Source organism: Hakea prostrata, chromosome 2, assembly GCF_041222555.1.
Source record: "Hakea prostrata isolate BN-2017 chromosome 2, UWA_Hpros_2, whole genome shotgun sequence".
Classification (NCBI taxonomy): domain Eukaryota; kingdom Viridiplantae; phylum Streptophyta; class Magnoliopsida; order Proteales; family Proteaceae; genus Hakea; species Hakea prostrata.
In genome coordinates, this window is record NC_142601.1 from 63,250,003 (window position 1) to 63,270,210 (window position 20,208).

Consider the following 20,208-nt stretch of genomic DNA (forward strand, 5'->3'; position numbering starts at 1 on the left):
TGGTTGACCCTACCTGCATTTTCTGCGAGAAAGATTCAAAGAACTTAGATCACCTTTTTTTCTCTTGCCCTTTCCCCCGCTTGCTTTGGTCTTTAGCCATCTCCTCCATTTGGCCTTGGTCGAGGCGACCTCCTGGTTTTGCTAGTGATTGGATTGGATCTTGAGAATCTTTTCAGGCTCCTCTATTTGCGACCAAGTAGGTAAGCTACTCTTTGGAGCTATCATCCACTACTTGTGGTGGGAGCGCAACCTTAGGAGATGGACATCCAAATCTCGCCCCTTAGACTTGATTTGGAAGGCCATCTGTTTTGATGTTTCTTCGAGGCTTTCGTCTCTTCCCCACCCCCCAGTAGCAAATTCCCCAAGGACTAGGCTTCTTGTTAGTTCTTGGGACCTCCACTACCTTCCGATCCTCTTCTTGATCGGTCCCCCCCCCTTCTCTCCTCCTTTTTGTATCTTTTTTGTTGTCTTTAATATATTATTTATTCACCCAAAAACAAAAGTTTTTAAGGTAAATTTCTAGACCATATGCACAAATGACTGTTCATGCTATGTAGGCCAAAAATGTCTCCATACTATCCATAAAAGCAATTAATTTAGAGATTTCGAAGTTGTCTAACACCCCACTTTATGTGAACCCGATTCTAGGTTTAGGGTTTTTTTGAACAGATTCCCTAGAATTAAAGATTCGCCCAAAATCTTCCAGCAAATAATCTAATAATTTTAGGGGAGCCTAAGGAAGGTGGGAGTTGGAGGGAAGATAAACACAATTGAGATCCTAAGGGTTGTTAAGGGTTTAATAAAAACCTCTATGGGGTGATTTTTGAGATATCCAAAAATAATGTGGAATAAGACAAATATGGGCTGGAAAGGAAATCGGGTTCCTAAAATAGAATTGGCTTCCTGAAGGGGTTTTAGGATGGATATGGGTTGAAAGAAAGATCTTGGGCAACTTTCTTGATATCTTTTCCTTCCTTTCTTCCTTTTCCTTTTCTTTTTCCTTGTTCTGTTTTCTGCTCTTTTCTGGTCTCGGCAAGTCAGAGAGGGGCTGGGAAGGGTGCCACTGGGTTTGAGGGAGGGGAAGGGTCCCACAGTAATCGCAGGGGTAGGGAAGGACTTTTGGAAGGCTTGCAGGGGGTAGGGAGGAGCTGGGATTATCATTTTTTTTTTTGGGACGGGGGGGGATGCTACCAAGCTGTGGCAGCAGGCGAATGGGGTGGGGGCACTTGTGGAGGACAGGGGAGGGATTAGGGTTGTCGTGGGATGAGGGGGAGCGACTGTGAGGTCTACAGGGGGTGGGGAAAGTTGCTGCAAGGTTGCAACAGCATGGGGAAGGGGGACTCTTAGGTTGAGCAGGGTAGGAGGTAGGAGGTAGAAGGAAGAAGAGAAGAAGTGGGGCAGGGGTTGGGGAGGGGATCTACTCACTGGTTCAGCAGAAAACTCTTGAAGAATGGTTGCTGGAAGCCTGGAAGTAGATTGGCTGCTGTAGAGTTGCTGGACTATTTGCTGGATCACAGGAAGAGGGAGAGAATTGAGAGAACTAAACAACCACGGGGTCCTACCCAAATAGAACCCTGTTGCACCTTCCTTGGCTGCAATATCAATAATTTTTATTCATCCAGACTTAACTTACAAAGAAATAGTGGCTCTATTTATAGCCAACTAAAAGACTTTAACTCTGTGTGGAATTCCTTCATAGATTAGGATCCCACCACATAATCTCAACCATTGAAATAAAAATTAAAACATCTAGGGGTCCCTGATAGACCCATGCTGAAATAAAAGTATAAGGAACTTAAAGCTCTAGTCTAAGGAAGTTCACTTGAAATAGAACTCCTTAGGACACTCAACTACTAACTACTAACTCAACCACTAACTCAAGTTAAGAATCATTATCCAAATTGGACTCTAGAATTAAATATGAATTAATTCGAGCAACAATATCAGACCGAAAATGCCCAAATACCCCTCCTAGAGGATTTGGCAAGTCTAGGAGGCTTCTTAGGGGCATTCTATGGGCCCCACTTAGGCTCTCTGCCAGGGGGCAAAATCATGTTCACAACACAACACCCCCCCCCAAAAAAAAAAACAATCTGGCTTTGTGATACAAAAAATAACTGCTGCAAATCAAAGTTCGAAGTAAAAAAATTTGGTGAGAAATTAAAATACTTCATTTCTGGAAAGTTTTATGGCAAGAGCTTTTTTTTTTTTCCTTTTGCAGAATTGAATTAAATAAGCATGAATCTCATAAGTCATAATAACCATAAACGTTAAGGCATGATAACGGTTATAGAAAAAATGATAAGAAAGCCAACCATTCTTTGCAGATTCAATATGTGCATCAGTCACTATATTTATAATCTCCTGTTTCGAGCAAATCTCTATCAGACACCATTGTCGAGCCACCAGGCCAGGTATCAATCTATAAGCCTGAAATTGTTCACAGAAAAGAAGAAGAAAAAAAAGCCAGTGTAACCTTTTGGATGAGAAATTGAAAATCAAGTAATACTGTATTAGACAAAAAAATGTCTGAGATATCTAAGAGCGACTTTTCTGGTAGTTTAATCTTCCAACTTTTCAGATTTCATCATGGAACATATACAACAACTAAGCCTGAAATCTTCTGCTTCAGCCACAGATTACTCAAGTTTTCAGACAAACACCTGCCCCCAATAGGATGAAATTGCATGAGAAAAAGGAGAAGCAATTGCGGGGCAATAGGCAAAACAAAAATAATGAACACAGTTCAATCAGAGGAAACAACTAAGTAGAAGCAACAAAGATCCATGCTTCAACTCAATGTTCAGGTGACATTAAGAACAACATAAATGGAAACTATAATCCAGAGCAGTAGTTGCAGAGGAAGCAAATTATCCCACGGGGGGGGGGGATTGCAACCAGGAAGAAATACTAACAAATTTATTGCAAGAAAAACAGCAATAAATTAAAAAGGGACAGGTAAGATGTAAATGATGCAAAAACAAATCCGTTGTAAGAATGAGCAACAAACAAGAAGGGGACAGTAAATGATGCACATAGTTTTCCTCAGGAGTAAGATGTAAGGTTTTAACCTGGGTGTTGGGTTTGGAAACAAACTCCGGAAAGCCCTACCATGTGTTAGGTTAGAAGCTTCATTTGAGAAGTAGGTTAAAACTAAGATATTCCAACCGAAACTTATAGCACTTTGGCTGCAATTTTGTTCAACAAGTTTAGTTTTGCCCAAAACTTCAGGGGAACCAATTTAAAATAAGCATCTTGAGAAGTATGGGCACCTTTATATTGTGTGAAAAAAGAAGCTCAAAATGTTGTTTGGTTTCGGAGCCTAGGTGACTTGTTTACACTGTACATTGATGTATGTTTTCTCTAATATAGCATACACTACACATTTTTTTAGTAGCAGAACATACAAAATAAGAAAAAATGAGGCTAATTTAAACTGGAACGGAAATATAAACAATTTAAACTGGAAGGGAAATCTAGGGACGGAAGTAGTACAAATAATAAGAAAAATGAGACTATTTTTTTTACTTTTTTTACTTGTAGGAAATAGGAATTCAAGAATTGAAGAAAGAGGAATGTCATGTCATCACCCTACTTCCAAAGAAAAAAGAAAAACCAAGAGACAGAAAACAATGATTGATTTGAGGAAGAGAACACCACGCAGCACCATTAAATTTGAAAATTTGGTCAAAACATCCTCTCTCCGTGATGATTGAATACCAACTTAAGTTTACCCCAAGTAGAGTGATGAAGGATAACCAACAATCTGAACCAGCTCGAAACAGTAACTTGCAGAGCCAATCAATGATGACTTCTGGTTCGATCTCCGACTGAGGATGGATCTGGCAGTTGTTCCTCGTGTACCAGGTCATTTTATGGTGGTGACTTATGTCACCTAACTCCCAATATGTGAAGATGAATAAAGAACTAAAAGAAGGAGAATACAATCAGAACCAAGGATGATCTTGGTGCAACTAGAACAAGGAGTAAAAAGGGAAAAGGAAGAATGGAGCAGGAATAGCAAGAATAACAGATTTGGCAAGCCATCTTTAAGGATGTCAACTCCAAGCTCCGAGCCCCAAGCCTCTCGTAGATAAATATATATATATATATATATATATATATATATAACAATAAGAACAGAGAAGATGTGAAGTGGTGGAGGGAAGAGACTGTAGAGAAGAAAAAGTTTTTTTTTTCTTTTCTGTGGGAGAGGGTGGGTGAAGAAGTTTGCTCAAGGAATCACTTATTCAACTAATAGGTCTTTTAATTGCATTAATACTATATCAATTCCTTTGTATTTTAATTTGATTAGTTGCTTGTTTATATAGATTTTTATTATTTTTGTGCTACATGGACAGATTGGAGCACTTGGATATAAAGTCAAGGGAAAGAGTGGTTTAGAGCTGCAGCGCCACATTTTTAGATCAAAGAAAGGCTGAATGATGCAAACCCAGGTTTAGGGTTAATCTTCCCGGATCTTCTAGAATGGAACCAGCACCCAACTAGGGTTTCTGGAGGCTTTGGCTAACAGTTTTAGGGGTTATAAGGCTGCTGGGCTGGGGTTGTGATTTCAGGTCTGAAATTTTAATAGGAATTCAAACTCAGATTTGGAAATTTCAGCCCTTGGGCCAACTAGGGCTCAGTTAGGGTTAGGGTTTTGGGAACGGGTTTCGGTTGGGAGGGGGAAAGGGATAGGGTTGCTGGTTCTAATATTCAGAAATGTTTCCTATAGATGTTCTTCAACTAGAACCAGATCTGATGATTAGGACTATAGAAATTTCAGATTCTGAATTTCTGGAAATTCTGCAACTTTCAAGGAAGAAGAAGTGCAGAAATTCTGAAAACCAGAATTTAGGGCAACTTTCGAGATTCTAGAGTTAGGACTAGGTTAAGGGGTCTTCTGCGATTCTAATGAGGGTAAAAGGAGTGCAAAAGGGGGTGGGGATCAGTGAGTCCTAATGGAGTTAGGACTGGAAATCGTGGGAAGGAGGAGAGGTGGAAAGGGGCTACGGTGGCTAGGGTTTGGGGTTGGGAATGGCTGCAACTTACTTGAGTGCTTTGAAAACGAATGTCTGGCTGTCTGTAGGCTTTGTTGATGCTAGTATGCTGCTGGATTGATGAAGAAGGTGAAAAGAATTCTCAAATTGTAGAAGATAAGCTTCCTCCCAGCAGTAAGGTTCCAAGAGGAATACCCACGACTTCCCAAGTCAAAATTCACTCAATCAATCAATTCATTAATCCAAAACTGAAGTTTACATTATTGAAATGCTATTTATAGCGTCTACAACTGTCTTGGACTCAAATAAGGAAACTTGGTTGCTAAGCAACCCACACATACTTGAGTAACACTCTTAATTTATAACACCAACAAAATAGGACTCCCTATTAGGAAATACTCTTTCCCAATTGAGAACAACTTTAAGACTCTTTACTAAATAGAAACTTTAAACCAAAAAGGAAACAACGCTTACTTAACCACCAAGACTCCTAGAAAATAAAACAAAACTTAAAAATCAGAAATAATTCTGAACTCACCATACTAAATAGAATTGATCCAAGGGGTGAAAATGACCATTCTGCTCCTTGGTCAGATTGCCCCCTCCCCCCTGTTTGGGCCCTATTCCTGATGGGCTCAGACCTTCTAGGCTCTTTTGGGACTGTGTGGGGGCTAGATACATCACTGAACCACATCAAAGAACCAGGCCCAAAGCTGGAGGATTGACTACATCCAAATTTGGAGTATTTTTATGAAATGTCTCCATTCAATAACCAAAGATTTCATTCCCTCTTCTGATTGGACATCTTAGAAATAAGCTGAATTGGAAAGCAACTAAATTGGAACAGCTGCATTGGCAAGAAGGAGAATGGAAACGACCAAATAGGCAAGAACGAGAATGAAAACAACCAAATAGGCAAGGAGGAAGAATGGAAACAACTGAATTAGGAAGCATTGCATTAGTAAAGAGAACAATGTAAACAACAAAATTGGAAACGAGGTAGAATCGGCAGGAAACCTCGATAACAAGGAAGACATTTCCGGAGATGGACATCACACACCACAACAAGAGGAGGCCACAATTCTAAGGGAGGAAGAGAGGGCACGATGTTTTCTTCATTTTTCATTTCTTTGTTCTTCTTTTCTCTGTCTTGCTAACTCTGTCTTTCAATTAGGATTAATAGAAGTTTGATTTCCAGCAATTGTGAGACTTTGGATAATTAGTTTTCTTCTTTAATTCTCAGGTATTTATACATTTTCCATGTTTATCATGTTATTGGATTAATACTTAGACAAGAGGCCTATTGTTTGGTGGTTAATTTCAATAGTTAATCAATTAGAATAGTTATTTATTGATTATGCTAATATAACTGACTAATAAAATCCTCGAAGGGTAATCAACGACCTAGAAATTTTCTATGAGAATGTATATCCTAGTTAAATAAACAAGGCGTTTCCAGGTTTATTGGCTAGTGATTGAGTCTTTAATGTTTAATGCAATTGATAGGCATAACTCATAAGGCTGATCCGAAGGTTATGTTTATTGGTTAGGGAAATAACTCAAAGAACGGATCCGAAGGTTATCAAGAGAGTAGGAAAAAATTGGTTGTTAGAGAATTGATCCTCAAAGACCATAACCAATCTACCCAAAATTAAAATTTTTATCTTTGAGTCAACAATCAATTGAGGGAATCAATACTGAAATTAGTTCTTGATTAAAAGTTATGCTATTCCGGTTTTCTTGTTAATTACTTCATCTGTTGTTTTTTGTAATTCATTCTTTAGTTTCTTGATTGAAAACCCCCCAATTTTTATCAAATAATAAATCTTCACCAATCTCTGTGGATTCGACCCTACTCACTGCTATCACAAATTTCAGTTCAGTGAAGGATCGTCTTTGGTGGATTCGACACCCATCAACCAATTCCAAGTCCGCTCTATTACCAAATCCACCGATGAATTGAGTTCAAGAACCTAGGTAAAAAAGAAATTGGAAGTTTCCAAAAATTGTAGTCTGATACTAAAAGTCTAAAACTTCGGTAAAATAAAACTCTAGCTCCTGATTATCTAACCCAATTATATCTATAATGGAATAAAACTCTGAAACTGAACAAATAAACTAGAAATATGATACTAATCCTTTCCTCCACCCAAGTCCTGTGGAGCATCAAAACCTCTTGAAGACTGTTGCAACCGAGGAAACCATTCCTCCGACTCTCTCACGAAAATGGCCATGTCATGGTATGCCTCAAGAATTGCTTGAAGTCCACAGAGCAATATGATGTGTTACCCCTTATCAACATACTCTAGTATTCCTTTCTTCCGGGCTTATCATGATTACCACTTCCAATATGCATCAACCACTATGAGCAACCAAGAGGTTCACCGATGGGCCTCCGGCAACTCTGTTGTTAGCTCCTGCGAGATGGATCCCCCTCCCCCTCTGATCCCTTCGACACCTCCCATGTCCTCTCTAATGACCCACCAAACCCTCCCCCCTCCCATGACTTGTTCCCTTCCATTTCTCCAGCTAAACCCTGGAACTCCCTCTTCACTTCATCTCTAACTCCATCTTATTTGAATGCAACCTCTCGTTCATCCCTTCTGCTCCATCATCGGTTTCCCCTACAGCCCACTGCCCTGCCTCTACTACAAGGAGAGCATTCTTCTTTGGCAATCAGCCATTGTCGGTCAGTTTCTTGGCCCTTCTCCCCCTGTTGGTATCATTAAAACCTCATTATCGAAGCAATGGAAAGCCATAGAATCTTTGGACTTTTTTGTTCTCGGTTCTGGCTTCTTTTTCTTCAATCTCCATTCCTCTTATTGCAAAGCCCGTGCTCTAGAAGGTTCTCATTGGTTTGTCGGGAAATCCCATATTTTCCTCAAGCCTTGGCATCCTTCAATGCCCCTCCACAGGGTTGATTTCAGCACAATCCCCCTGTGGATCAATCATCCTGGTCTCCCTCTTGACTTCTGGAATACTAAATGTCTTAGCCGAATCGGATCTGCGATTGGAAGACCTCTTCGCTCTGATCATAAAACTTTGAATTTCAAAAGGCTTTCCTATGCCAGTATTTATGTAAAAGTGTCGGCTGCTCATCCTCTCCCGTCCTCCATCTCTATTTTTTATGATAATGGTCTCAACTATAGACAGGTTATTGTTTATGACTGGGTTCCATCTAGATGCATCTCTTGTCGCCGCTTTGGTCGTGACGCTTCCTCCTGCTCTTCTGCCTCTCTGAATGCCCCTTCGACTATATATGGCAAAGAATTCATGTTGGTCCCCGGTAGCCTCATCATCAATAATTTAGACAAATGTTCGATCGATGTCCCTCTCGCCTTTGTTGCCGCTTGCTGAGGAGATGTTGATGTTGTAGCTGCCGCTGTTGATCAAGAACAAGTAGGCACCGCTACTGCCTCTGCTGATCAAGGCCTTGGAGATGCTGCCGCTGCTGCGCTGCCGTCGCTCAGGTGGTTCCCTCACCTTCGGCTCTTGTGAGTCAAATTTCTCGTTCGCCGCCAGTAGCCATCACTTACCGGAGAAAAAATCGATCGATTCCTGTCCCGACAGCGACATCTCCTAGCACATCGCCCCGGCTTGGGAAACCTTTCAAGAACCTTTGTCAGGTCTCTGCAATCGAAGCTCCTGCTTCATCTATCGAAACCAGGACTACTACCTCAGTTGATACCAGATCTTCTGCTTCCACATCGTCTAAAGATCCTTCCTCCTTTAACCGGTCCCTTCAGGAGTTGTCGCTTCTCACTCCTGGCCCTCGAGATCTGCCCACCCTCTTCCATGAAACCATCTCCTCTGAGCTCTCTATTATCCCATCTCCGCCTTCCCAACCTTCCTCTTTGGTGAAAGAAATGCTCTATTCAGTCAATAAAATTTCAGCCTCCTCTCTTATCCACGATCATGTTGATCTTCCCATTTTACCCTCCCCCAATTGCTCCATTTTGGGCCCTTCTCCCTGTGGGCGTAACCTTATTAACCCATGCTAGTCTCCTCTCTCCTTGCCCCATGGGCCTAACCTTATGAACCCCTTGGCCCATTCCTCTAATTCCCTATCTCGCCCCTTGGACCCCTCTTTCCTAACCTCAACCATTGATTTTAATCCCACAGAGCGCGCTTCTGACTCTCTCTCTCTCCATGATCACGATCTTGACCGTGTTCGGTGTAGAAGGAGAAGCTGGCCTACTAAAGGGCACAACCCTTTTGGCGACAACTTCTTGATTGAGCACAAGTCCTCCAAGAGAAAGAAGGAAAAGAAAAAATCCACAAAATAGCTTCGTTGGGTCTCTACCTAGCCCTTTTATAGGCTATGTCGTAATTGCTCTGTCAGTTCACTTTAGCTTCGCTTTTCTTTTGCTTCATTGTATGTGTGATCTTTCAGTTCTTTAAATGCAAATATTTATTCATCCAAAAAAAAAAACATACTCTAGCTAACCAACCTAGGATATAGATCACCCGGTCGAGAAGATGATGCAAATGTAGACCCACAGTAGCTACTTGCTGGGTGGGTGATTTGGCATGAGAAGATGCTATTTAGAAAAGAAGACTTATTCTGTGACTGACCCTCAATATGTAGTGGGAAATGAAGGCGTATGTTGCCCATATCTAGCAAAAATTCATTGCAGATGCATCAAACTAGTCCACATCAACTTGCTCTACCAAGATATATGCATGATATTGCCTAAAAGATACCAAAACTTTTCATTTCTTTATTTCCAATGTTTCCCCTCACTGTTGAAACCACCAAAACTTAAAAATTGTCTGACCAAAATAAGAAATGGCACTGAGATCTTGTTTGGAACTTAGAATCTCTGGTGAACCACAATGCATTTCATTTTGATCCTTGTGAAACCAAAATAATCCGCAAGATTTTGATGGTTTCAACAGAAATCTTAAACCATGGTTACAAGCAAAAACTACTACTCCAAGCCTTCAACAAAGAAAGACGAGTCTGAAGGATGAGAACTGATGCTGACAGGCAAGCTGCAGGTTACCATTCATAGACCTATTTACATTTTAGAGGATAAAATACTCAGGCAACTGATTGCTAAGAGAAATCACTGGGCCTAGTCGCCTGGATTCCCAAATTGAGCAGGAACTTTGATCAATAAAGGATTTCCTGACATCTGATTTCCAGGTTGATGAAGATGAAGAATAAAAGCCACACATGATTGTTTACTCACCTTCCATCCAGGGGAATCTGGATTCTCAATTCCTTGTTTAGAGTATAGGGTTTTCCATTTACGTCCTTAATCCACTAAGTCAAACACAAAGAACTAAAATATGTTCATGGGTACATAGACCTCTTCTGATGATGCTAAACTTGATACTTCTGCTGATGAGCATGGAACTGAATAAGGTTGACAGATCTTTAAGGTATTATGCTTTGATGCTCTACAGCATAGAATACACAGAAAATCAGGTTACATCGTCTTGCCATATGTATGCAACTTTATAAGTGCTGTTGCTGGTCATGCGATCTGTCTGGAAGTTAGTACCCAAAAATAGGGAGTGCAGGGAATAAGGAAGTTTTTTGGATAGGTAATAATACCAGGCTCCCATTACCTATGTGTATCCTTCAATGATCTATGTGAGATAGTTCCTGACTAACAATAACAAGTCTTATCATCCTTTGGTATAGCTTCATTTCCAATCCTTGAACTCCCCCTTTTTTCTCTTCTGTGTTATAGGTATTATATAAATGAACTCAATGACAAAGTATAATGGTTTCTTACTGCCAAACGGATCTCTGAATCCTGCTGCAGAACTGATAGAAATAGACCCTGCCAAGCATATAAATTAAATTGGTCATGATGTACAATCATAAGTTCTGACAAAGAAGTCATGCTTGTGACCACCAGTTGCCCATATAGTAGGCTTGTCAGCTAAAAGGAGAACAAAAAGTAAATGTAAATTAGAATGTTCAACTGCCAAGGATATCAGATGCACCACAGGCAATAGATACTATAGACAGCTCACACTGTGTCACCACCGCCACATATTTCTACCCAAAGGATAAACAAAGAAAAAATTCAACTTACTTTTGATAGAAGGTAGGACAGAGAGAAAAGGTAGGACAGAGAGAAGAGCATAACCACATTACCAAGCAAGGATGCATACTAACCGATGGTGTAACCTTTGGACCCTTGGCTGCTGTTTCATATATCAGCTGCCGCAGATTTTCTTCTACATCATCTGGCAGAATTTTGTGGTCCACTGGTCGATTTTCTCCTACAATGTTTCCGAAAGCATGTAATGCAGCCTGCATGTTGCCATTTTATGTGTTTATGATAGAAATAAAGAATGAAACTAAACAAATCATGCTTAATTTCCTACACACAATGTAATGCAGTTCTACATTGGCATTAGTCTTCAGTTGGGCTTGGGATTCTGTCAATGAGTCTATTTCAGGCTGAATTTAAGCATAAAAACGCCAAAATAAAACTAATGGAACTACAACATCTAACCCTGTACGCAACCTAATTACCTAGACTTTAGGTTATTAAAGCAGCCTAATTACACAGAAACCCATGGGATCAAAGGCCTAACATGTATAAAACCCAACCCAAACTTATTCCTAACTGTTGGGATATGCCATGTTAGCATTGTCACATCAGTCTCCATTAGTTTTGATGATAACAAACATGAATTACTAATAGCTATATTGAGTTGTGTATATTTAGTTCAATATGAGAGCAAGTGGACCAAATCCAACTCAATGCCAGATGCCCAAACCCAAGTCAAGGCCAAGACCAAGCCAAGATGGACATGAAGTCTAAGTCAAGATGAGCATGAAGAATGGAGTACAAGAAGATTCAAGAACATCAACTCAAGCTCAAGCAATAAGACTTAGCAAAATAGGACCTAGGAAACTCTGTGTATATATACATGTAATTGCACTCATTTGCATCAAAACCTTGTGCATCACGTCATTAGATTGATCAAGGACATGTTAGGAGAGTGTATAAGGACATAGGGTTGATTAGAAGAACTAAATTCCCTTAAAATCCCATCGTGTACCACTGGGCTGCAAAAAGAGCTCCATCTAGTCACAAACGCTCAAATGGATTTTTCGTTTGAGCAAATGGCGCTCCATTTGACCAAAAGATGCGCAACCTGACTCAAAAGGCTATCCGTCTGGTTAAAAATGCTCCGACGGCTAGTTTTTGAGTGACGGCTAAGTTAATCACCAGTAAAGTGGTTCACATTGCCTCTCAATAAATCATCACATGGTTGTGCATGCTTGTTAATCATCTAATAGTAAATGGCAATCAACATTATATGCATGTGAAAATGTCTGGATCCCATCTTTGATCTAAGACTACAGCTGACAAGAGTAACAATGACAGGATATCTGGCTCTAGAATAGTAGAATACCACCTTAGTTCAAGCATCATGTGAGAAATTAAGATTGTAGCCTTCTAGTAGTAAAATTAGGGGGAAAACAAAGGCCAAAAATGATCGTAAAAAGCAGCTTTCTGGTAGGACTGAGTAAAACAAATAAAGCAAAATAGCTATTATACCAGAAGTGATGTAATAGCAATTTAAATATGAAAAGAAAGGGTATTACAGTATAGTTACAGTAAAAGAGATGATATAACAGCAACTTGAATATGAAAAATGTAATAGCAATTGGTTCTCTACAGCTAGTCTGCATAAGTTGTACCATGATGACAATACATCTATGAATCAACAATTTTACAACTCAGGAATGTCATAAATATGGAAGTACAAAGATCACTAAATAAATGAAATGGTAGTAATGACAACATGAAAGAAACTATATGGGCCAAAAATCAGAAAGGAGATAAGCAACTTACCATCTGTTTACCTCGTTCTTTTCTGTCAAAAGCTGCATCAACAACATGTTTTGCAATAGGTGACGAACTTGAGAGTAGTAATGCAGCTCCATGAATCGCTAAAAGCATCATAATAACACAAAGTAGAGATTTAGTTTGCAAGAACAAGTGTAGCAGTTTCAAAAGAAGTTAGAAAATGAAAAACCAAATATAATCATAAAGAAGCTGTGAAACAGAAAGGAAACTAGATCCAATTGACATGCCTATGTGGGTGTACTAATCTGAAACCGAATTAAATCAAAAGAAAAACATGGGTAGACTTATAAAGTCCCTGATCCAGCCAATGACTCGCAATAAAATAGGCTGAAATGAACTGCTAAATACTACTCACAACCTGCACTGCTGACAGGCAGATCACATTCCAAGTTCATTAAACCCTGAGAACTAAATCAGGATTGAACAACCTGTTCAATAACTTTTCAAACATAACTTAAACCATGCTAAAAGGATGAGTCTGAACTCCTAAAAGTTGTTCTAAAAATAGGTTGACAGAAAGAGCACATGTAATAATTCGGCATCCTTTGAAGCTTGAGATGTGACTGCACCATAAACTCAATACAGAGAATCTGTGAGATTGGAACAGGTACAAGACTCAAGAATATGAAGCCCATAAGTTTATCGATTACTTAATTAAATAAGTGCTTTAGTTTTCACAACCTCCATATTAGACAATCAGTGGCATACTTACAAGAACCAATCTGGCCCAATGCTTCAAGAGCACTCTCACATTCATCTGGATCTTGATTTTCCAATGATTTCAATCTTCCATCAATGGCCAAAAGAGCAGTTTTAACAGCTACAATCCACAAGCAAGAGTACTACTTTCAGTTACATACCATTTCCCTTAACACCTTGACAAACACAATTTGACAGCTCCATAACCTAGATGTGTTATAATACTACAATTTCAACATTTACAACTGAAAAGACAAATGGAGCTAGGAATAGATTAACATGAAAGTTAATGCCCCAAATGAGGGATATGATTCCATAACAATCTGACAATGTAGTTATACACTGCATGAGAGATGTTAAATCAGCATGTTCATAATGATTGGCTAATAAACAGAATTTAAAAACAAAACATACATTAATTCTGAGTATATATGGCAAATAACAAAAATAATAACTAAAAGAAGCAAAAGTGATGTACTTCTCAAAACCATAATAGTGTTGAAGGACATTATGTCACACTACACACAATCTAATTCTGACTGTGGATAAACCTCTTTGATTGGAATATATTCAGATTGGATTATTCAAACCGAGATCACATTGATCAAAATCCCCACTAAGAGATACAAGGGTTTATTTAGGCTGTTTTTGGAAGCCAAGAGAAGAAAAGAAAGGAAACTATTGATTTATGTGGGAAAAACATCAAGATGAAAAAGATCAAATATGGTTCAGCATTATATTTAGTTCAATATTGAAAATTATAAAATTATCACTCCAAACAATTTACACAAAAAGGGGGGGGGGGCGGAAGAAAAGATTATTCAAGGGAAAATAGGACTCTGTCTCCTCAATGTGGCATGGTGGGAGATCTCGCGAGATCTCGGCGAGATCTCGCGAGATATCTCGGTTTTTTCATAAACCGAGACGAGATCAAGGGCGAGATCTGCGAGATGGGATATCTCGCTCGAGATCTCGCTATATCTCGCCATATCTCGCCATATCTCGCTATATCTCGCCATATCTCGCCATATCTCGCCATATCTCGCCCCAAATCTCGCCATATCTCGCTGGAACTCTCATTTTTTACCAAATTTTTTGTAGATTTCAGCCAAAGTTTCACTTGCAACTACTCTTAGCACATCTACAACATCAAAGAAAGCTCAATCATCCTCTACTTGTCTTATGAACTTATGCGTTAATGACTTATATAAAACTTCTAACGGTTGTGTACTTTTATCATTCTATTCTCGATAGTTAAGATTGTAATACTCATATGAATGTTATCTTGATGACATTGAAGTTATTTGATGTATTTGATACACATGATTTTCATTTATATGCCTTAAGGTTTTATATTACATGTTATATAACCTTGCATTCTCTAATCCTATAGCATTAATGGTTTTATATTATATGTTATATAACATTGCATTCTCTAATCATAGAGCATTTCGGTTTCACAATATGGGTAGACTTAGAAATCATACTTAGGGCTGTTTTCTCACAAATCCAAGGCCACTAGTGTGTTCAAAAGGCATCAAATAGGCTAAATACCAAGTTTTAGCCTAACTGGGACCCTAAAACCCACCGAGATGGGCTACCGAGTTGACGCCCAAAAAATGGCATATCTCGACCGAGATCTCGCCGAGATGGTCGAGATCTCGGTTTTTCATGGTAGCGAGATCTCGCTCTCGAGCGAGATCTCCCACCATGCAATGTGGACCTCAATGCAATATTAAAGGTTGCTCCTTTGTGACTAAGTCGTTACTAGTTTGAGTCTTGAAACAGCCTCTTCGCCAAAGCAAGGGTAAGGTTGCGTACATTATGACCCTCCCCAGATCCTATGGCAGCTTGGAGCCTCATGCACTAGGTACACCCTCTTTTTTTCATCTGTTTCCTCAAGTTTGTTATAGACCAGAGCAAAAATCCATTAGCACCATCCTATTGTACAGATTCACTGACCAAAACATGAAAGAGTTAAAACATTTAACTTGAAGCTCTGCGTTATTCAAGTTGTCTTTTCTTTTTTTGTGGAGAAGTATATTCAAGTATAATCTTCTGCAAATGTGAAAACTCAAGACCAAAGCCAAAATTCTCACTTGATTCATCAATAGACTTGAGAATGTCCTCCGTGGAGAGCATCCTTCCAATTATCATAATGGCCCTTGATCTTAAAATTGATTCAACCAATGTGTTGCTGCAAAATGAAATTATAGAAAAGATTAGGTCTTACAAGTTATAGAAACTAAAGGGGAAAGGTAAGAAGTACCAATAGCATGATGTACAATAACCTGATCACCATAGCCAGTGTCTGAAGAAGACTAGTTCTCGAGAGGTACTGGGTAGCATGTGGGACTTGAGCCAACTTCATGCATTAAACAGAGGACAAAACATATTCAAATGCAAAATCATTTTAGAAACATGAAGTGATGCACAGAAATTGCAACAAAAACTTAAGCTCATAAGAAAGAGCAATCAGCGTATGCTGTTATTTTAACACTTGATTCTTCGCTAAAAAAACTGTGGAGATACTTTAGAATACATCAAACTTTTTTAGCTCTAAAATGAGATTTCAAGTGTTTCCCGCAGTCCTCAATTGTTTCCTTTCTTGAAATGAAGAGACCAATAGGTCCATTTGATTTAATACTGACATTTTCCAATCTTGTTAGATAAGCACCATTATTGCACCATGAACATAGTCCAATAGATCAAAAATATCTATATCATAAAGCATAACTGCAAAAGGGTTTAGGTGACTCAAGGCATTCAAGGGGGACCCGGACAGGGAACACAACATAACCCTTCAGCAAAGGGTGCCCAGACGCCTTGGTGTCGTTGTCTCCCCCATGACGCTTTAACAACTTTGTAATTGAAGTATTCATTCATTATACTGAACAAACTGGAGTTACTTTTCACGGGAAAAAAATAAAGACATGTTATGTGGGAAAAGAAAATTACTCTTGGATAAATGAACAGTAATATATTTTTGCCTACCTCATAGATGAGCTCTAAAACACTCATCGTCATAAGCATGTCATTTCGGTTGCTGATTTCTTCTTCAAATAAATTAAGAAGGTTTAAATTGTAAATTGCTGATGCCACAGTACTAGAAACTGAGAATAATTTAACTATCAAAGCCAACACCCGTATGTGTCCCTGAAATGCATTACTGAGGAACTGTTAACATCAAAGAAATAGAAATCTGAGGACAAATGAAGCACACATGAGCAAAAAGGGTGCCATAGCTAAAATTTCTCCCCCCCCCCCCGCCCTTTCCCCTTTCTTTATGGGCAAACATAGTTCAATAAGATTGTAGAAACCTATATTAAACAACTTTCTAGCTTCCACATCAAGATTATATAAGAGTAAGACTACAATTTAACAACAAAATATCAGAATTAAAAGCTCTACAAGACCATAACAGATCCAGAGACTCCCTCCTTAGAGGGTCCACTGTTTCTTCATTAATTGATAAATGCTTTCATAAACGAATACAAGAAACAACAAGCATATAGAACTTAAAGAGATAAGAGAATCACCATGGATTACTCAGGGTTCGAAGTGTCGCCGACACAGGGGGTGTCCGTGGTTGGCGAAACCATCGACACCCTGAGATGTCAGCGATATCTTCACTGAGTTCGACGGTTTTAATGTTTTATTACCCAAAATAATATACTAATAAACCATTCATATGCTGCAAGCATGCACCTGTATGTGAAGGTATAATAGTGGAACCCACAATGCCATTTCTTTTTCAATTTTTAACTTTCAGTGGTAATGAATGAACTTAATAAATCAAATGACCCATCGATCCCTACGCCTGTCCTTTCAGTCTTTCACAGCCCATGTGATAGAGAGCAGAGAGCAAGAGAGAAGTCGGTGAGCGACTGGGAGAGACAGAGAGCACAGAAAAGTCGGAGAGACGAAGAAAGCGATGCTGCATCCTGAGAGAGAGAGAGAGAAGATGAGAGAGAGAGAGAGAGAGAGAGAGAGAGAGAGAGAGAGAGAGAAATCAGAGAAGACAGAGAGTGAGGCTGTGTCCTGCGAGCTGGTTTCCTTCTTCTCTTCCGGCATCCAACAGCACTAGCAGTTGCCACCGGCGGAGAAATCGTTAAATTTTTCCGATATTTCATTGGTTTGATGAAAAACGGTCGATTTTTCGGCGAGTTTTCTCCGACTTTTGGTTGCTGCTGTTTCGACGATTGGTTTCGTGTCGCCTTTGAGCAACATGCCAATTTTTTGCCAAAATGTCACGACATTTCGGCGACATAATGTACGTTGGGATTACTACCTTAATCAAGCATCTAAATATCTATCTAACTAGATTTACTAAATCTCTTTCTATTATCACATATGATGAAATCTTTGAGACTGGAGACGAAAGCCACTACTATAGCAATTATAAGAAGTACAAACAAAAATTGTACAATTTAATTTGTTGTTGACACAAGTCAAAGTATTTAAATTTTGAAAGTAACCATCTTAATTGTAGTTCATGTATGCAATATCAAATTTCAAACTTAAGGGAAAAGGGTATTCAAATCAACTAAAAAAGCTGAAAAATGATACCCTTTATTGAATTAAAGAAAGAGAAGACTGCAAGAATATTAACTCAACCAAAATTGTCAAAGCAACAATCAACGTACCACTGATGAAGAATGAGCTGCTAAATTTCTGAGGTGTAGAATTTCATTTTCATTTGCTGTAAATATGATATCCTACAAAGATTTGGCAAAATGATAATGATTAGTCTCTTCAGAAATTACAATATTGTATGTTGTTCGCTATTATACAAAGTCAGCAACTCATAGAGCAAAAGTTTTAGTTTATGTTTACCATGCCTTCAGGAGAACTAGCCAAATTCTTTATGGCATCCATAGAAGCTGCTGCGACATTTTCATCCCTGGAATGAGAACCAAATACAAGTGGCATGAGTGTATATCCTAATATGTACTAGAAATCCATTAGCAACATAAAAGGCTAATTATGATGAAAAATAACAAGAAAAGCATGCATTCATTGAAAACTAGGCAGGTTAAACATAAATCCAATCTCAGTATTCTAAACTTCAAAACAGAATTATAATTTTTCACTTCAGGTTTTAGCACATCTTGGACCATAAATCCATAAGTGGTGTTATAACTTTGATGACATCCTGACATACAGCCAGAACGCGGATGAACACATAGAGCACCTGAGACAAGTCATGAGGACCCTAAGGAGAGAGAAGCTCTTTCTCAATCTGAAGAAGTGTACTTTCATGCTACCTAAGGTGAACTTCCTTGGGTTCATATCTCTTCTGAAGGAGTAGAAGCTGATCCGGAGGTGGTCAGATGCATAGCAGAGTGGCCTACCCTCATAACATTCACAGAGGTTCAAAGCTTCAATAGGGCATCTTTCCACAGGAGATTCATCAAGAACTTCAGCACCATCATGGCTCCAGTCATGGAATGTACAAAGATGACCAAAGAGAAGTTTGAAAGACTCCAGCTGCCACCATAGCCTCCAGCCACTGAAGCATCAGTGCTTAGGCTCCCAAAATTTGAGCAAGTGTTTGAGGTTGCTACAGATGCCTCCCATTTGGCATAGGAGGAGGAGGTCCCAAGCAAGGACACCCAACAGCTTTCTACAGCGAGAACTTCAATGAGGCAAAGATCAGGTAATCAACCTATGACCTGAAGCTCTACTCAGTTGTCCAAATTCTCAAACACTAGACACTGGTAGGGAAGGAGTTTGTTCTGTACACAGATTGTGAAGTCCTAGAGATCGATGCACCAGCCTTAATCGGCAAGGCTGCATCAGTGAGGTGGTAGAGGCATTAAAAATTCACAACCAACATAATATTCTGTTATTTTGAAGAATCATTCCCAAATTGAATATTCAGCATCTAGTCTTTCAAATTCTGAAATTTCTAGAAGTGATTGCTATATCTCATAGGATTCTATCTTCTTATGCCATCCTTAACCACCAAAAGTAGTTGGCAAGCAGAACAAACCAATAGCCACTGAATACGGCTTCATTCTAAGTGATGACATTCTTTGTCACAAAGATCTTAAATTTCTTTTTCTTACTGATTCACAATCAGGATGTCAGCAACTCTCTTTTTATCATCCTTTCACTTCATTTATCTACTTCAACACCAATCTACTTCCTTTTCAGTCACAAACCACCACCCCCACTCCCAAAAAAATGAAAATAAAATTGCTATAAAGAGACGGTCATTAAAGTGCTTTGCTTACCCATTAATCAGGCAATCAATCAGAAGTGGATACACATCATAGTCAATAACAAGCAGTGCACCAAAGCCACCATCTCTGCTTGCATTCTCCAGAAGATAAGAAACCTGCATGTTTTGTCTAGGCTTCTATTACCTTGACATCTAGGAGGAAAAAGCTTACAAGCAATAAAACAAAGCTGATAGCATAGAGAAACAGCCCATATAATACTGGTAATGTCCCCATGAGCATGCTAAATTCAAAGAGTCTGTGAGAAACCCTAGTCTAAAAGTTTGTCTTTGGAATTGTAAACTGATATTATAACTGCAAATAAGAAAAATTTTAAAAATGAAACTAGCCCAAAAAATGGTTTAGTTGTGAGAAAGACAAGGCTAAACAAGAAACACAACATCGATACCATACATTTGAGTCTGAAAACACTCTTAC

At 39.1% G+C, this 20,208-nt stretch overlaps 1 protein-coding gene across 1 annotated transcript in view; it reads right to left on the minus strand.

Moving 5' to 3' along the window:
- LOC149025606 (ARM repeat superfamily protein) overlaps positions 1 to 20,208 on the minus strand; it is a 41,455-nt gene that overhangs the window by 13,635 nt on the left and 7,612 nt on the right. The window contains exons 5-15 of the mRNA XM_089145805.1: positions 19,786 to 19,889; positions 18,383 to 18,449; positions 18,193 to 18,264; positions 16,541 to 16,702; positions 15,838 to 15,911; positions 15,646 to 15,743; positions 13,560 to 13,667; positions 12,833 to 12,930; positions 11,137 to 11,274; positions 10,748 to 10,795; positions 2,316 to 2,430 (exon numbers count right to left, since the gene is read on the minus strand). Of these exons, the coding sequence (XP_089001931.1) occupies positions 2,316 to 2,430; positions 10,748 to 10,795; positions 11,137 to 11,274; positions 12,833 to 12,930; positions 13,560 to 13,667; positions 15,646 to 15,743; positions 15,838 to 15,911; positions 16,541 to 16,702; positions 18,193 to 18,264; positions 18,383 to 18,449; positions 19,786 to 19,889 (1,084 nt within the window). The remainder of the gene's footprint in view (positions 1 to 2,315; positions 2,431 to 10,747; positions 10,796 to 11,136; positions 11,275 to 12,832; positions 12,931 to 13,559; positions 13,668 to 15,645; positions 15,744 to 15,837; positions 15,912 to 16,540; positions 16,703 to 18,192; positions 18,265 to 18,382; positions 18,450 to 19,785; positions 19,890 to 20,208) is intronic.